The sequence below is a fragment of the Macrobrachium nipponense genome, chromosome 12, assembly GCF_015104395.2.
Source record: "Macrobrachium nipponense isolate FS-2020 chromosome 12, ASM1510439v2, whole genome shotgun sequence".
Lineage (NCBI taxonomy): Eukaryota > Metazoa > Arthropoda > Malacostraca > Decapoda > Palaemonidae > Macrobrachium > Macrobrachium nipponense.
Genome location: NC_087205.1, coordinates 47,460,909 through 47,477,425, shown reverse-complemented (window position 1 = coordinate 47,477,425; position 16,517 = coordinate 47,460,909). Strand labels below are relative to the sequence as shown.

General features: G+C 35.3%; 1 protein-coding gene across 11 annotated transcripts in view; it reads left to right on the top strand.

The window, feature by feature from the left end:
* LOC135224515 (E3 ubiquitin-protein ligase MYCBP2-like) overlaps positions 1-16,517 on the top strand; it is a 1,655,355-nt gene that overhangs the window by 830,472 nt on the left and 808,366 nt on the right. For all 11 annotated transcript variants that reach the window (XM_064263565.1, XM_064263560.1, XM_064263570.1 and 8 more), the window contains one exon: positions 11,318-11,452. In XM_064263565.1, coding sequence (XP_064119635.1) covers positions 11,318-11,452 — 135 coding nt within the window. The remainder of the gene's footprint in view (positions 1-11,317; positions 11,453-16,517) is intronic.

Genomic DNA, 16,517 nt, shown 5'->3' with positions numbered 1-16,517 from the left:
AAGTAGAAGAGAAATTAGGGGAAGACGATCCAGACGGACCCAAGGGAAGCCCTTGAGCCCTCGACTAACAAGTTACCTTGTTCACCTACTGCCATTGGCTCTAAGTTTAGGTCCAGGGTAGCCACTTCTTCGACGATCTCCGGGTTGCCCTGGGCCGCCAGTGCCTGCGCCACCTGCTGCTGAATGGCGGCGATGCATGGAGCCGCCGCTGCCAGGTCGACATATCCGGTAGACTACCCGCCCGGGAAGAGGCGGACAGCCATACTCTTGTCCAGGATGTATGGCTGCCCCTTGGACGCGTTCTTCCTGAACCTGCCAACCCAGGCCTTCAGGGTAGCTGATGCGGCATCTTTCACGGCGGTAGCCTGAAAGAGAGGGTCATTGTAATCCTTACAACGAATCCCCAAAGTTATATGATTAAATATTTAAAACTAAACAATGTTTATATCTTACAGAATTGCTTGAATAACCAGTTATAAGCAAAGTACTCCGGTATACACTTACGCCAGAGGAAAACTGATCCATCAAGTCGTAGCAGATGGAGCAGGCTTCGTGATGCCATACCACCATGTCACCATGGCGGATGGTACAGGGGGCGTGAGTCTGGCAGACCTCGTGGCCACAAGGTTCCTGCAATATGGCATTGCAGCTGGGTTCCTGGCAGTTGGTAGCCTGTAAGTGGACAGGTACATGAGTATCGGCAGTTACTAACAGGACTAGCCCGTTAAGAGATATAATACTCCGCTGCATGCCGGAGTAAAAAAGTTTTTGGAATTAGCCCTCTCCTGTTCTCCGTTAGAGATAAGTCCGTAAGAGCTTTGATACTAATCAGATAGTTCTGGGGCACCGGAGTAAGGAGTTTCACCAAACTAGCTACCAGTCTATACACCGGGGTGAGGAGTACGAGGACGGCGGAGGAACATGAGAGGGTTAATCCGGATAAGAAATAATAATAAGGGTAGGTGGAGCTCAGTTCCACCGTATAAAAATTCTGCAGGCAGGAGGAGAACCCGGATGGTGAGTGGGCACTCCGCCGGTCTGGCGGAATAGACAAACATAAAGATAATATAAATAATAAAAAATTATATACAGTGGGGCCTCGTTATCCACGGGGGATAGGGCCCAGAACCCGTGATAAGTAAATACCCGTGTTATCCTGATACCCCCTCAAAAATTGCTTAAAACTGCCTACTTTAATAGTTAACCCACCCAAGACCACTATTCCAATGTTTATAACTGCCTACTTTAGTTCAAACACCAAATATGTTTTCAACTATCACCTAAAACTAAATTCAAGACAGTTTTAAAGTTATTGTACAAAATTAGCCTTAAAAAATAAATGTAGTATATGTACTACTGTACATATGTAGCCTACTAGCCTAGGGATTACAGCTAGAAGCCTACATACGCATGGTGGGCCTCTTTTTTTTTTTACAAGGAAAGAGAGGATGAGTGGTAAGAGAATTATCAAAATTATGTAAATCATATGGGTACTCACCAACAATCTATGTTGATAAAAGATGGCGACGATTTTGCAGTGCAATCCAGTAATATAATAACGATAATGCTACCAACAGTATGCAGCGAAAACATCTCTTCCCTCGTCACAACACGTTAATAGTATACTTCCACGTAAAAACCTTCATCTGACCTTTAGGCGTCTTTCCCATAAGAGTAAAAGAATCAGGGCTTTTGGATGCCACATAATTAACTCGTTATATGGGTGGACAATTTAAAGAACGCGCCGCACACACATTTCATAACAACAACAAACAAACCTTGGACAAACGTGAGTAGGCCAGTGTTGCCAACTGGGAATGGCAATTTCTTGCTAGATTTTGTTCCATAAAAGGCTAAAAAAAATCACATACCGTATATACTCGAATAACGTGCAATCTCCCATATCGTGCGACCCCCAAAATTTTCACCAATAAACAGTGGTTTTGTGTTTTGTCATGTATCTCATGTATCATGCAAGTTCATAAGGTTGGTTGGTTTAGCCTGCTAATGGCCGAGTCATTCAGATGTGTGCTGATGCTAGTCAAGTTACGGCAATTTTCTTATTAATCTCGAGAATTGAATAGAAAATCTCAAGATTAAAAAAAAATCCCAAAAAACAAAATGAATAATAAAATAATTGTAAAAATAACACGCCTTGGAGTCCTTAATCATTCCTCTCTCTCTCTCTCTCTCTTCTCTCTTCTCTCTCTCGCTCCTCTCATCTCTCTCTCTCTCTCTCTCTCTCTCTCTCTCTCAGGAATAAATACGTACGTACTGTAATTTGAGTCTTTCACCAACGGGTATCAGTAAATGTGTAGACATTGTGTGCGTGTTTAAAAAAATGTGCAGTACACACACATTCCGATGTTTCGGTTTTTGGAATTTTTCAGATTTCGGAAATGTGAGGTCAGATGCATAATCAAACAAACACCACTACTGCAGCAAAAACATTTTTTCCCTTTATGTTTTTCATTATTGTTATTCATTAATTACAGTTTATTTAAATAAATATATATATACTGTTAAATGAATGTGAGATAATTAAGATCACCTATAATAAAATAGTGGGACAGTTAATACCATATGTTCACTAATAGGTATTATTTCCAAAACAAACATTCTGTAAAACACAAAAAATATATGTACATAAACAATCAAAATATAATAATGTTTTGCAGTTCAACTTGTGAATTTTAACAATAAGTATGACTATATAATATATTTCACCATATCGATCTTGAAGTTGAAGAGTCGTAAAATTCTGAGGATGGTCCGGGAAAAGGATTTGTACTTTGTGATTACGTATCGCTACAACACCATGTGGTATTCATACCACTATATTGATGACGCATCGCTACGACACACTGGTGTTTTTCATACCACTATATGTTAAAGTTAAAAACATGACATAGAATCGACTTTGCGACTTCGTTCACTTTGATATTTTTAACGATACAATAACTATCATTTGTACTACTAAAACCATCTTCACATAAGTAATTTTTCGTAAGATATGTGTTGTTGCAAAAGCTAGCTTATACATAAAGGCTTTTATAATTTAAGTCATCTTAGATATACATATGCACCCAAACTCATTGTGGGGAAATTTACTACTGTTTCCTCGGATATTGAAATACTTTAGCATCATTCAAACACTTTAATAATATAATGCATAAATACTAGGCTATACATATTTACATCGTATACAAATACTACATACAGTTTATATACACATACTTTTATATACAAAGTTAACAGTTATATACACATACTTTTATATACAAAGTTAATCATATGAGTAGTGATCAGACGACAGCTGTGCACTGGACTACGTACGTACTACATGAAGATAAAACAAACAAAAATTTTGTTGTTGTTAGTCGCCGGGATAGATTAACATTTTTCCAGAGATTAAAGAGCTGAATTTGTTTGAAGGTATGTCAACCGAGTTATTATATTATTGTTTTCACGAAGGAATAATATATAAAGAAAATTATTGAGTAATTTTTGCCGTCAGCAGTCAAAAAATCACGAACATGGTAACGTTCAAACCTAGTGCCATCCATGGCATATGTCTATAAATAGAACAGAAGCAGAGGGCAGTCATTGGATAACAGATCTCCATGGCTACCAACCAACCAATCAGGTGTTAGTTATACTACTCTGTAATTTCTTAGAATGAACGTTTACACACACGAAGCTAACGATGATGTATGTGTTTTGCATACAGTACGTAGTTTAGTTTTTATTATTAGTGTAAGTATTTTACTGATTTCATGAAGAATAGAATGATTCCTTCTCATTACTTTGAATGCAAAATGGCTTGAAGATTCTTCCGCAAAAAGAAGAGAGAAAAAAAAAATTCCTTAGAAGATGATACCTATTTACTAACGCGGTTGACATACCTTCAAAACAAAATTCAGCTCTTTAATCTCTGGAAAAATGTTAATCTATCCCGGCGACTAACAACAACAAAATTTTTGTTTGTTTTGATCTTCCAAGTAGTAGGTAACGTACGTAGTCCAGTGCACAGCTGTCGTCTGATCACTACTCATATGATTAACTTTGTATATAAAAGTATGTATATAATGTATTTGTATATAAAAGTATGTGTTATAACTGTTAACTTTGTATATGAAAAGCTATTTCCTCCTTTCCTTGTGTATATAACTGTATGTAGTATTGTATACGATGTAAATATGTATAGCCTAGTATTTATGCATTATATTATTAAAGTGTTTGAATGATGCTAAAGTATTTCAATATCCGAGGAAACAGTAGTAAATTTCCCCACAATGAGTTTGGGTACATATGTATATCTAAGATGACTTAAATTATAAAAGCCTTTTATGTATAAGCTAGCTTTTGCAACAACACATATCTTACGAAAATTACTTATGTGAAGATGGTTTTAGTAGTACAAATGATAGTTATAGTATCGTTAAAAATATCAAAGTGAACGAAGTCGCTAAGTCGATTCTATGTCATGTTTTTCCTAAACGCGTTGACTTAAAGGAGAACGTTATTTTGGTTGTTTTATCACTGCCACAAAACCCATAACAATGCAGTGTATGTATGATAATTCTAAACTATTTTATTCACTACCAAAATAACGATGATATTTTGTATTGAAAATTAATGTTACATATATTCCAAACATTATTACTACGTAGCATGAATAGTACTATAAATATTTCGAAAGATAATCTTGCTGTGAACGCTACCATAATTTGATTTTCATATACGTACTTACATTTTGTCAGCTGGCTGGCCTCGCATAGATAAAATTGATTTCATTGATATGGAATTACTCCACGAATAGCCTTTTTATTATGAAGATATGACGACTTAAAGGAGAACGTTATTTTGGTTGTTTTATCACTGCCACAAACCCATAACAATGCAGTGTATGTATGATAATTCTAAACTAGTATTCACTACCAAAATAACGATGATATTTTGTATTGAAAATTATGTTACGTATATTCCAAAACATTATTACTACGTAGCATGAATAGTACTATAAAAAATTTCGAAAGATAATCTTGCTGTGAAACGCTACCAAAATAATTTGATTTTCATATACGTACGTACATTTTGTCAGCTGGCTGGCCTCGCATAGATAAAATTGATTTCACTGATATGGAATTACTCCACGAATAGCCTTTTTATTATGAAGATATGACGATAATATATAAGGTAAAAAATGCTTTTATGTATTTCGTTTACGCTTCGTCGCCAATAACAAACAGCAATACTTACGATAATCTATGACAAATAGCGTTTGTATGACTTCATTGTTCAGAGAAGTTATATACGAATACTGCCAAAATAATAATGAAGTTCGAATTAATTTTAGCCTTAATGTTATTACTACTGTAATTACACTACCACTTACTATTAAAATTTCTAAAAGTTTATCAAACAAAAAATGTCGCTTTGAACGCAACCGTATACATAAACCATTTTCGTACGTAAAGGTATATGCCAGGGTTCCCAGTCGTACGATAATTTGACCCTCTGTACGATAAACGATAACGAGCGTACGATATAAGATAATTCGCGATATGTGTAAGATAATTACTGGAAATGTACATAATTTAAACCTTTTCGTCAACTTATAGGAATTTAGAAGATTCAAGGCTATAAGGCACCCAAGGTCATTCGCCGCCTGATAATAAGTAAAGCTTAAAAGGAGCAGAAGGCAAAAAAGATATGGAAAGGTAACAGACAAATATGTACCTCTCTCTCTCTCTTTGATGGTGATGACAAGGATGAATAAGGCAGTGAAGTCATTTTTTTCTGTATACATATTTTTCGTTTTTATTGTTATTACAGTGTGATGATAAATAACAATTAGCGAGTCCTTCATAAACAGTATAGTACTGATCTTTTAGTTTTGTTTTCATTGATGATAATACTGATGATTATTAACAGTGATCTTTTTGTCGTATTTTTCCATTTCATTTTCATTAATGGAATACTGATGATTAGTAATGGCTATCAGTGAAGAATTGAAAGTAAACAATTACCTATATGATTTTGCTGCATGTTTTTTTTTTGTAATGTGGTGTTAAGAAACAATTGGCAAATTTTCTTAAAGCAATACTTCATGTTAGTTGTTGATTTTTTTCTTTTTTAAAGTTTACATTGGTGATAAGAACAATTGGCAATTTCTTAAAGCAAACTTAGGTTAGTTGTGATATTTTTCTTTTTTTAAAGTTTTACAATGGATGATAGAGAATGACAATAACAATCACTGAAGTACTAAATAGGCTACTTTGTACAGCCTACAGAAAAGTTATCTTTTGGTTCTATTTTTTTTTTTTCATTATTAGCAATAAATAGAAATGCATTACTTTTTTTTCTATTTAGCCTTACATTAATAGATATAAAGATATGTTGCTGTAGGTGAAATACAGCTAGCTATATTATGATATGAAAAATGTACGATAATTCTAATCAAAATACGATAATTTGAAGAGGTTTGGTACGATAATTTGGTCTGATACATCTGGGAACCCTGGTATATGCTTACATTTTGTGGCTGGCCACTCCGACGATAAGTTGAGTGCAATGATGTGGAATTATTCTTTGAATAGGCTATTTATTATGAAGATATGACTATAATATATATGGTAAGAATGGTTTTATTACCTTTATTGTCAGTTAATATCATAATGTGAATGTTTGTGTACGTTGGTGGTTATCGCACTGCAACTACGCTTAGCCTACCAATGAACGTCGTACATAAACCTTGAATAGGCTATTTATTTCGAAGATAGGACAATAATATATTAGGTGAGAATGGTTTTATTACCTTTAGTGTCAGTTAATATCATTATATGAGTCTTTAAATGAATGTTGGTAGTTATCGGACCACGGCCGAGGGTTAGCCTACCGAAAAACATCGCATACGCAACACAACAAACCCGTGATGCAGCGATTCATACCAGTGATGTAACATGAGAAACGGTCCAAGAAAAAACCCGTGATTAACTGGATCCGTGAATACTGATCCGTGAATAAGCGATGCCCCACTGTATATTGTGTGAATTCGTAACGCACGGACATAAAAAAAAATAGTTTTCAAAAATTCACCATAAATCGAAATATTGTGCTAGAGACTTCCCATTTGTTGCAAAATGAAGGTACTGTAATTGATTGAATATTACTAGACTGTAAGTGTTGTAGCTTAAAATTGCAGTTTTCTACCATTTTGGTCGAGGCAAATTTGACCGACTAGAATTTTTTCTATTTATCGACATTTATATGAAAATGTTTCAAAACTGATAAAAACTTCAACCATGATTTATATTTTGTTGTATTCTACATGAAATTGCGCAGATTTTCATATATAAAACTTTATGTAACGGCTAATATAAAACGGTCCAAACATTATGACATTCGGACGAAAGAATTTCTGATTTTTTCGGCAGTTACCACTCGGACTTAAGGAAAAAGTTTTTTCAAAAAATCCACCATAAATCGAAATATTGTGCTAGAGACTTCCAATTTGCTGCAAAATGAAGGTAAATGATTGAATATTACTAGACTGTAAGAGTTTTAGCTTACAATTGCATTTTTCGACCGTTTTGGTCAAGTCAAAGTTGACCAAAGGTTGAAATTTTGGCACATCGTGATTTATATGAAAATATTTCAAAACTGATAAAAGCTACAACCATGGGTTGTTTTTGTTGTATTCTACATGAAATTGCGCACATTTTCATATATAAAACTTTATGTAACGGCTAATATAAAACGGTGCAAACATTATGACAGTCGGACGAAAGAATTTCTGATTTTTTCAGCAGTTACCACTCGGACTTAAGGAAAACGTTTTTTTCAGAAATTCACCATAAATCGAACTATTGTGCTAGAGACTTCCAATTTGTTGCAAAATGAAGGTAAATGATTGAATATTACCAGACTATAAGAGTTTTAGCTTACAATTGCGTTTTTTTACCATTTCGGTTGAGTCAAAGTTGACCAAAGGTTGAAATTTTGGCACTTATCGTTATTTATATGAAAATATTTCAAAACTGACAAAAGCTACAACCATGGTTTTTTTTTATTCTATATAAAATTGCACACATTTTCATATATAAAACTCTACGTAACGGCTAATATAAAATGTGCAAAAATTACGTCAAAGTGACAAAATAACTTCTGAGATGTGTCGCTGATGCTTTTTAGTGCGAGAAGAAAGAAATTCGTGCATGCGCTTGTAAACAAAACTACAGCTTGATCTGTGAACTCCCAGCATCCCTCAAGGCGCATGATTCAAAAGTTTTTACCAAGTAGGTCTATAACTATATTTCCGCGAATTTTTAAAAAATATTTGCGTCGACGTATCATACATCAATTAAGCATCCAACAGACAGTTTTCGTCGACGTTTAATACGTCCAATAGGCATTTAAGGGTTAATTTACATTCTGAGTTACTATATTTCTCATATATTTTTCCTTGATTTATGTCTCTCCCATATATTGCGGTTCCCCCTCGATTCCTATTGTTTCTATCTGATCTATAAGTTAGGAACCCCTTTATCTGATCATTACCAGTTTCTTGGGAATACCAGGTTTCACTTATATTCATAATATCTATTTTTATCAGTTTCTGTTATTTCTTCTAGGAACTCTATTTTTCTTTTCGAGTTACTCATAACTAAACCCTGCACATTCATCACTATGATGGTTTGCGTGTTATCCCCATCATTTAATATGGGTAGTAATAAGGATTTTTCCATGTCTCTTTCCTGTTCTGCTATGTTGATCTTTTCTTCATTTCCAGAAATTCTCACATTAAAAAATCCAGCTTTTCCAATGTATTTGATCTTCCTTCATATTTATTTGTGTATGAATCTGCCTTTGTCTCCATATCTGCACCATCCCCTGGCATTGTATATATAGTGCTTGTTCCTTGCAGTGTATCTGGGTGCTGTTGCTTGAATTCTCAATGCTGACATTTCATAATGCGGTGATGGCTTATTTTTTCCCTCTCCTCATGTTCTTTGTTCCTTTCTTTATTTGCTTCATTTTATTCTTATTTTTATTATTTATTTGATTTTGATTCAGTGTACAGGGTGCATATATAATTTTTTTTAACTTACATCCTTTTCCTTTTTTTAAGTTTTTGCATATTTTTGGATGTAGATCGCTGTATTCATCCTCATAGCCATCTAGGTATGCACATTTGCCATAAATCTCATAATTGTGACATACCTTGGAATGCTTGTAGTAACATCTTTCACCAAATCTGAGAGAGAGAGAGAGAGAGAGAGAGAGAGAGAGAGAGAGAGAGAGAGAGAGAGAGAGAGAGAATTTTCCTTTGACCTGCTAATCCAATACTCCCCCCCCCCCCATCCAAATTTTGACAGCTCTGGCTTCAAGCTGCTTTTCAATAAGTTACACAAAATATGAAAGAAAGGCATTTTGTTTAAGATACTATCACATAACGAATTTCATAATTACAGTTGTTATTACAGAGAGAATTATTATTTTTATTTAATGATATTTAATTTACACATAAAAGCTTGAGAACTTATAAATTACATAGAAGTTAAAACAAACACTTTGTAGGGTTTCTCGAGGATTCGCAAATGTTCAGGCTCCTGTGAAAAACTCGTGTATGACAATTAGTGAGGTTCCAACGAAAATTTCATGTCTGTGAATTCATGCAACCTAAATTGCACAAGTTCAGGATATGGCTGTATATCTTTGGGGTGTCCTTGATCACTGGTCCGGGTGTCGGATAATACTGAGTTTTGGATGATGCTGATCCAGATAATTGAGGGATTACTGTAGTCATATCCTGTAATTTTTAATTCCATAATGCATACTGTAATCTATGCTAATGGAAGGTATTGAAGTTTTTATAAATTACAGATAAGTAATTTATGTAAAATTCAGGATTTTGCTCTTGTTTATTCTTTTTAATGCAAAATATCTGCAACTAAAAATTCAGGATTCTGCTCTTATTTATTCTTTTTAATGCAACATATCTGCAACCAAAAATACGTTTCTGGGCTGATGACCATAAACATTGCAGCACCATGAGCTAGCTGTTAGCAATGCAGACTTATTGGGAACCAATGGTTGGTAGTTAACACTGCTGTTCTTGAGCTCTGACATCTGAAGAGATAATTGGTGCATCAAAAATATCTGAATCTAATTTCTTTGTCCATGGATGCTACTGGTACATTGATTCAGAATCCTCTTTCACAATTCCAGTTCTGTGTCTAGCTTATGTAGTGGGTTTTATTGTTTTCTTTGATGGAGATATTTGGACAGATATACATTTGTTCATGCACACATCGTATTCTACTTATCAGCTATAGTAGATTCACATCACGCGTGCATTTGATGTCTAGGCCCGTCCCTTACGACGTTCCTGATTAGCTGTTGATAAGCCAATCGCAGGGCTGGAAACTCTCAGTTTCTCTCTAGAGTTCACATGGGCAGGAAGTATGTTCCATTTCTCCTGAGAGATACCTTTCAGGAGAGGTGGAACATACTTCCTGCCCATGTGAACTCTCGAGAGAGACTGAGAGTTTCCAGCCCTGCGATTGGCTTATCAACAGCTAATCAGGAACGTCGTAAGGGACGGGCCTAGACATCAAATGCACGCGTGATGTGAATCTACTATAGCTGATAAGTAGAATACGATGTGTGCATGAACAAATGTATATCTGTCCAAATATCTCCATCAAAGAAAACAATAAAACCCACTACATAAGCTAGACACAGAACTGGAATTGTGAAAGAGGATTCTGAATCAATGTACCAGTAGCATCCATGGACAAAGAAATTAGATTCAGATATTTTTGATGCACCAATTATCTCTTCAGATGTCAGAGCTCAAGAACAGCAGTGTTAACTACCAACCATTGTTTCCCAATAAGTCTGCATTGCTAACAGCTAGCTCATGGTGCTGCAATGTTTATGGTCATCAGCCCAGAAACGTATTTTTGGTTGCAGATATGTTGTTCTTTTAAATCATTGGTTGGATACTTAATAGAAAAATAAATATACTACTGTGATACAAACCATATTGTAATTTGAATGCTTAATGAATTGTTCACTGAAAAATAATATAGGTAGTCATTAAGCTTAGAGTGATTTACTGTTATAAAATTTTAATACAAGGTCATTTGTTTTTGTAAATATAGATTTTGGAAGAACATTTACAGCTCGAGTAGTTGTAAAGATGTTACTGTTCCTTAAATAGATGTTATCTTTCTTTAGTTGATTAGAGGCTTACCATTTTTTATTGGATTAGTATAACAGTTAATGTATTGAAAATTTTTTACTGCAGCTGTTTGAACTTGGAGTTGAAGGTGGAGATCAGGAAACAGATGGTGATTTACTGGCTGAGACTGAAGAGATGCCTTATGAATGTGGGGCCCGCCAAAAATATCCCATGCTGTTTGATGAGCCAGTACCTGTCCAGGTAATTATATTTTTGGTTTTTGAGTGAGGCACAAGGAGCTGCAGGTTCTATGGTAATTCGTTCTGGATTGGGGGTCAGTTCTAACCTTGTGAACATCATTAAGAGAGGCATTGTTCTGTGTTAACATTCATGAGCTCATACTTAGTTGGAAGATCTTGACTTAATATTTAGTTGTGAGTTAAAGAGGTTGCTCACTCTTTCACCCCAGACTCCATCTCACAAGAAAAGTTTCTTGATTTTAAGTTCTTGTGTATATTTCCAAAATCATTAGAACTAAGTCTGTTCAGCACAACTGGTTTTTCTGGGTAACAGACTGTATCCATAAAGCATTGCCTTGTTAATGCAGTTAGCCTTGACAAAGTCATAAGAATGATTGGATATAAACTATAAATAATGACTGCAAATAAAAAAAAAATATTTAAAACATTAAAAATGTTGAAATGTTAAGGGAACGTAAATATTGTTAAAAGAAAGCTATTTGATGTTCACAAGATATCTAAAAAATTAACACGAGTTGGGTGTCATAATTCATTAGCCTTCGGACTCTTGTATATCTTAAATGCAGGTATTGTTGATGTAATGAATTCATTAAAAAGAAACATTCAATATGGAAAATGTACTCATTAGGTATAATAAAGAAATAATCAGTTAATGAAAATAGTTTACACTGTTGAATCTTGAATTTCTGTTATTAGCTATAGTCATACCATAATGACTGAACATGTATTAGTATGTTTATGTTTTAGACATTTGCCACTTTTTCCTGAGTTGATTCATATAATCTTGACCTAAGTTTGGATATAAGGTAGATGTGGCAGATGAGGTGTCACCTCTTCCTTATACCAGATCACAAAGAGTAAACAGCTTGGCACTATTGGTCTGTGTATCTAACAATGAAGATGAAAAATGAGTGAAAAAACTGAAATTTTATGACTAAGTAAAGGATGATTAGAGAAAAAATACAATAAATCGAGAATTGGAATCAGTCACCGAACTGATTTGATCAGATGGTAGGATAAGGATGATTTAGTTTTTAATCATCTAAATAATTATGTTAATGCCCAAAATCTAGCCTGGACTCTGATAAAAATAACTAATACATGAGATAGAATTGAGGGAAGCCAATTAAGTTTAGTTGGATTATAAGTCAGGAAGAAGTTTGGCACCATAGTTGATGACATCCATGTTTGTCATCATTTTGGTTTGACTATAGAGTAAACCATGCATTCGAGGAACACTTTATTTATCAGAAATTTTAAATAAAGTATGAATAATCAAGTACGCTGACTGTAGAGTTTCAGATGAATATGCCTATGTGATCATCAAAAAGAGCTGTATTCATTTGGAAGATAAATCCAAAATGCTTTACTCTGATGTTTCTTGATATAGCCTAAAACAAAAGGGCTTGTACTTATCAAGAGGAAGAGTTGAGCAAAACTTTTCTAGTTCTCTATGTCTATGCACAGCAAATGTAATTACTTACTGGAACTCATAAGAAGGCCTTGGACGAGAACTTGATTTTAAAAGAAAACTACAGCTGAAGGCTGACTTCAGAGTAAAGAAAAATTTATGTAAACTAAGGGTTTTGTTAAATATGAAGTATAGTATTTACATGACAGTTTACATGAATAACTTACATAACACCTGAAGGGTGACAGGGATTCTTAAGGTCCAATGATTTAATAGGTAATTCAGCAGGGTTGATTGTAGATCAACTAAAATGTGGTCTGGCTTGACTGAACACGTGAATAAGACGAGCTCAAAGATAGAAAATAGTCCCAGAGCACAGACTGAGGGAATCTTGCACCCACAGAGGATTACGAGTAATATCTGGAATGAGCAGCAGTTCTATGAACAGGTGCGATACACGTGGTGCTGGTTGATCGGGCGTGAAGCTAAATTGCAAAACTCCCAATCTACTTATGACTCTTATGTTATAGATCACTCATAAGGGGAAGTTACACTATTTACTAATGAGGGAATTTATAAATAATTACCACTACTTACATTATTTACCACTGCTTATGTTAGTGAAAACTAGTCACATTGGGTTATCTTAGCACAAAAGAAACAGTAATTCAAACACAAAGGGACTCTCACAGCATCCCAAATAACAATGGCAAATTAGTTAAGGTATAACAGCGGAAGAGCACGATGCTGCCATTCACCAAGGGGGGGGCTGTTGCCAGAAAATTGCACAAGAGCAAAGAACATAAGCGGCATGAGAAATAGAAAGAGCCTGACTGTACAGTACCTTCAGTCGAAGCTAGCGGCAAGCTTCTCAAGGTGCTGAGGGGAAGATGGAGGAAACACTGCAAAAGGAGACCATCAGTAGGACTGAAGAGGGATACAGAGCAGTACTATCTGAAAGCCTCTCCTTGTCATTTTTAACCCTGTACATACATATATGTTTAACACTACCGTGGCTTTTATTTGTCAACATTATAGCCTCGTCACATGGGTTTTTCTTAGTTTATTATTATTATTATTATTTATTTGAGATGAATCTTACCTGACGCATATGAGGCGTCACTAAAAAAATTTAAAAAATAGGACATAAAAAGTGTCGAAAATCATCATAACCTCAAAATTTTTGTTGTAATGTAACCAAAAACATATTTTTATTATATACTGTGCTAAACTATAAAGGATTTTTATCATAGCATGCTTTTTTTAAAAGCGTCGTTAACTCGGAGCGTCGGAAGCGTCAGCGTCGTAACCTCGGAACAAGCGTCGTAACCCTGGACGGATTTTTCCATTGAATATTTAAGAAAAAGCGTCATAACCTCGGAACGTCGTAAGCCGGAACCGTCGTAACCCGGGGACCGCCTGTATATCATTACCAGTGATACTTTTGGTATTCTCTCTTACTTTTTTAAATGTTACTAGAAGATGCGATGGATAAAGAGATGGAGGAAAAGGGGTTAAGTCTCATAAATTTAACTCGCATGATATGTGAGATATGTGATATAATCATTTTTTAACGGTGAAAATTTGGGGGTCGCATGATATGTGAGATCAGGTGTTACACAAGTATATACTGTACTTCTTATTCTAGATCCTTGTCTGCTATACCTCTTTTTCATCAAATCCACAGTATTTTCTCTTGTTTTCAAACTAGATATTATTCTAGCAACTTCTTTCTAAGAATGTGTCATATGGAAATGCTCTCATGTCTGTTAAGTCATTTCATGTGAGGCAGAAGTGTTGGCTGTTGCTCCCCCCCCCCCCCGTACATTTCCCATTTCCTGTTTTCTTTTGCAACTGTTGGCATGTCATTCTCTTTTGCTCAGCTGATTTGCATTGACTCAGGTGAGTCACTTTGGACTGTTCCCATGTATTCTTTTTATTTAGTCACAGATTTGTTTGCAAATAGTCACCTACTGCCGCCCACAGTCGTCCTAACTTCTCTGGTGGAGGAAAAGTTTGAATTGGAAGGAATCTTAAGATACAGGCATTTTACTGATGCTTAAACCATCTTCATTTGAAGATTCAGTTTTTCTCTTGTTTCATTTGAAGAGACTTACTCAAAACTGACAAGACCCTTGGACTTGCTGAGATGGAGTGTTTGTTGTCCAAGTCTCTGTTTAGATTGTTGAAGTTTTATCTTTTGCTGAACTTTGCTTAGTATGATTGCCTCTTCTCTGCACCAGATTGGAGAGGCAGAGACTCCAGCTTGGTGTGTTTGTGGCACTAGTTTAGGGAGTTTGTAATGCTTACTTAAAAAGTATTTGTGGAGCAAGTGGGATTCTAGTGAGGGAGAGTGTTAAAGTTTTTTATGTGCATGGAGCCATTTCTAATGCCTTTGACTTGCTTGGAGCCGTTGGTGATGCCTTTGACGTGGATAGAGCCATTTCTGGTGCTGCAAGGGACTGTTCTCATGCTTAGAGTAACTAAATTTTGAATAAGTGAGAACACTTATGCTACTATCTGTCATTTATAGCCCATTGAAGTAATGGAAACTCTGCTGCTCGATCTAGCCAAATTGTATCGTGGTTAGTATTGATGTTTGCCAGGAGTGAATCTGTCCACCACTCAAAACCTATTATTGCTACTGATACGAGGGTATCCGTCCATTAAGGTTTAAGAGCTTCAGTGTGGGTGCAGAAAACAGCAAACTCTGAATGGGTACCCCAATCCACTGAGAGCTAGATATTTTAACTTAATGATCTGGTTGAAATAATAATATGCCAAAATCCTAAGATAACCTTGCCTCCCTTATGTAAACAAAAAACTAAAACATATAAAATCAGCGGAAGTTAGAACGAAATAGCACTGCAGCATAAATAGACCACATTAGAAGCCCATCAACCAGAATGACACTGCTCCTTTTACCTCTTAACACTGTCAGCCAGCCAGTCCTACTAGATTTTGCAGTGGTCTTTGGATTTAGTTTTCACTTCATAATCTATTGCTTTTTATTTGTTATAGTGCTGCATCCATATTTTGCAAGGGTGTCTAAAGTAAAACTCATGAAAAGGGTTTTTAAACCTACAGTAAAAAAGAGGGAGAGAAAGTAGAATAGTATATAAATATGTGCTTGCCTCAGCATTTACTAGAGTAAAATCCAGGGCTTTGCAGCTAAGCCCCACCCACTGCATGCCAGTGATTGGCTAGCTCTCCAAAGTGGAATGATGTCACACTAATTAACAGTCAACAAGATTACCAGTACTGATTTGACTCAGTTTGGTAATGTCGAGTTCTATACATGAATGATGATACCACAGATTTGAGTTCCCGGAGTTGTGAAGTCTGCAGTTTATATCTCCGATAAAAGATATGTTATTTAATCTAATTATCATTATGAAAATCTTGGATCATTATGTCTGTGCATCTTTTTTTCTTTTGATTATGCACAGCCTAAATACATAAGCATCGTGCTCCTTTTGAAATTGTTGGCAGCTTGCATAAGCGATCCTGCATGTCGAATGTTGATATCATATTGTTTGTAAGATAAAACTGTATTTAATGTTTTGATAATAAAAGTACAGAGCCTTTCCAAGAATTATAGTCATGGTAGGTACTTGAAGAAATCTGGAAAGGATTTTTAATGTATACAGACATG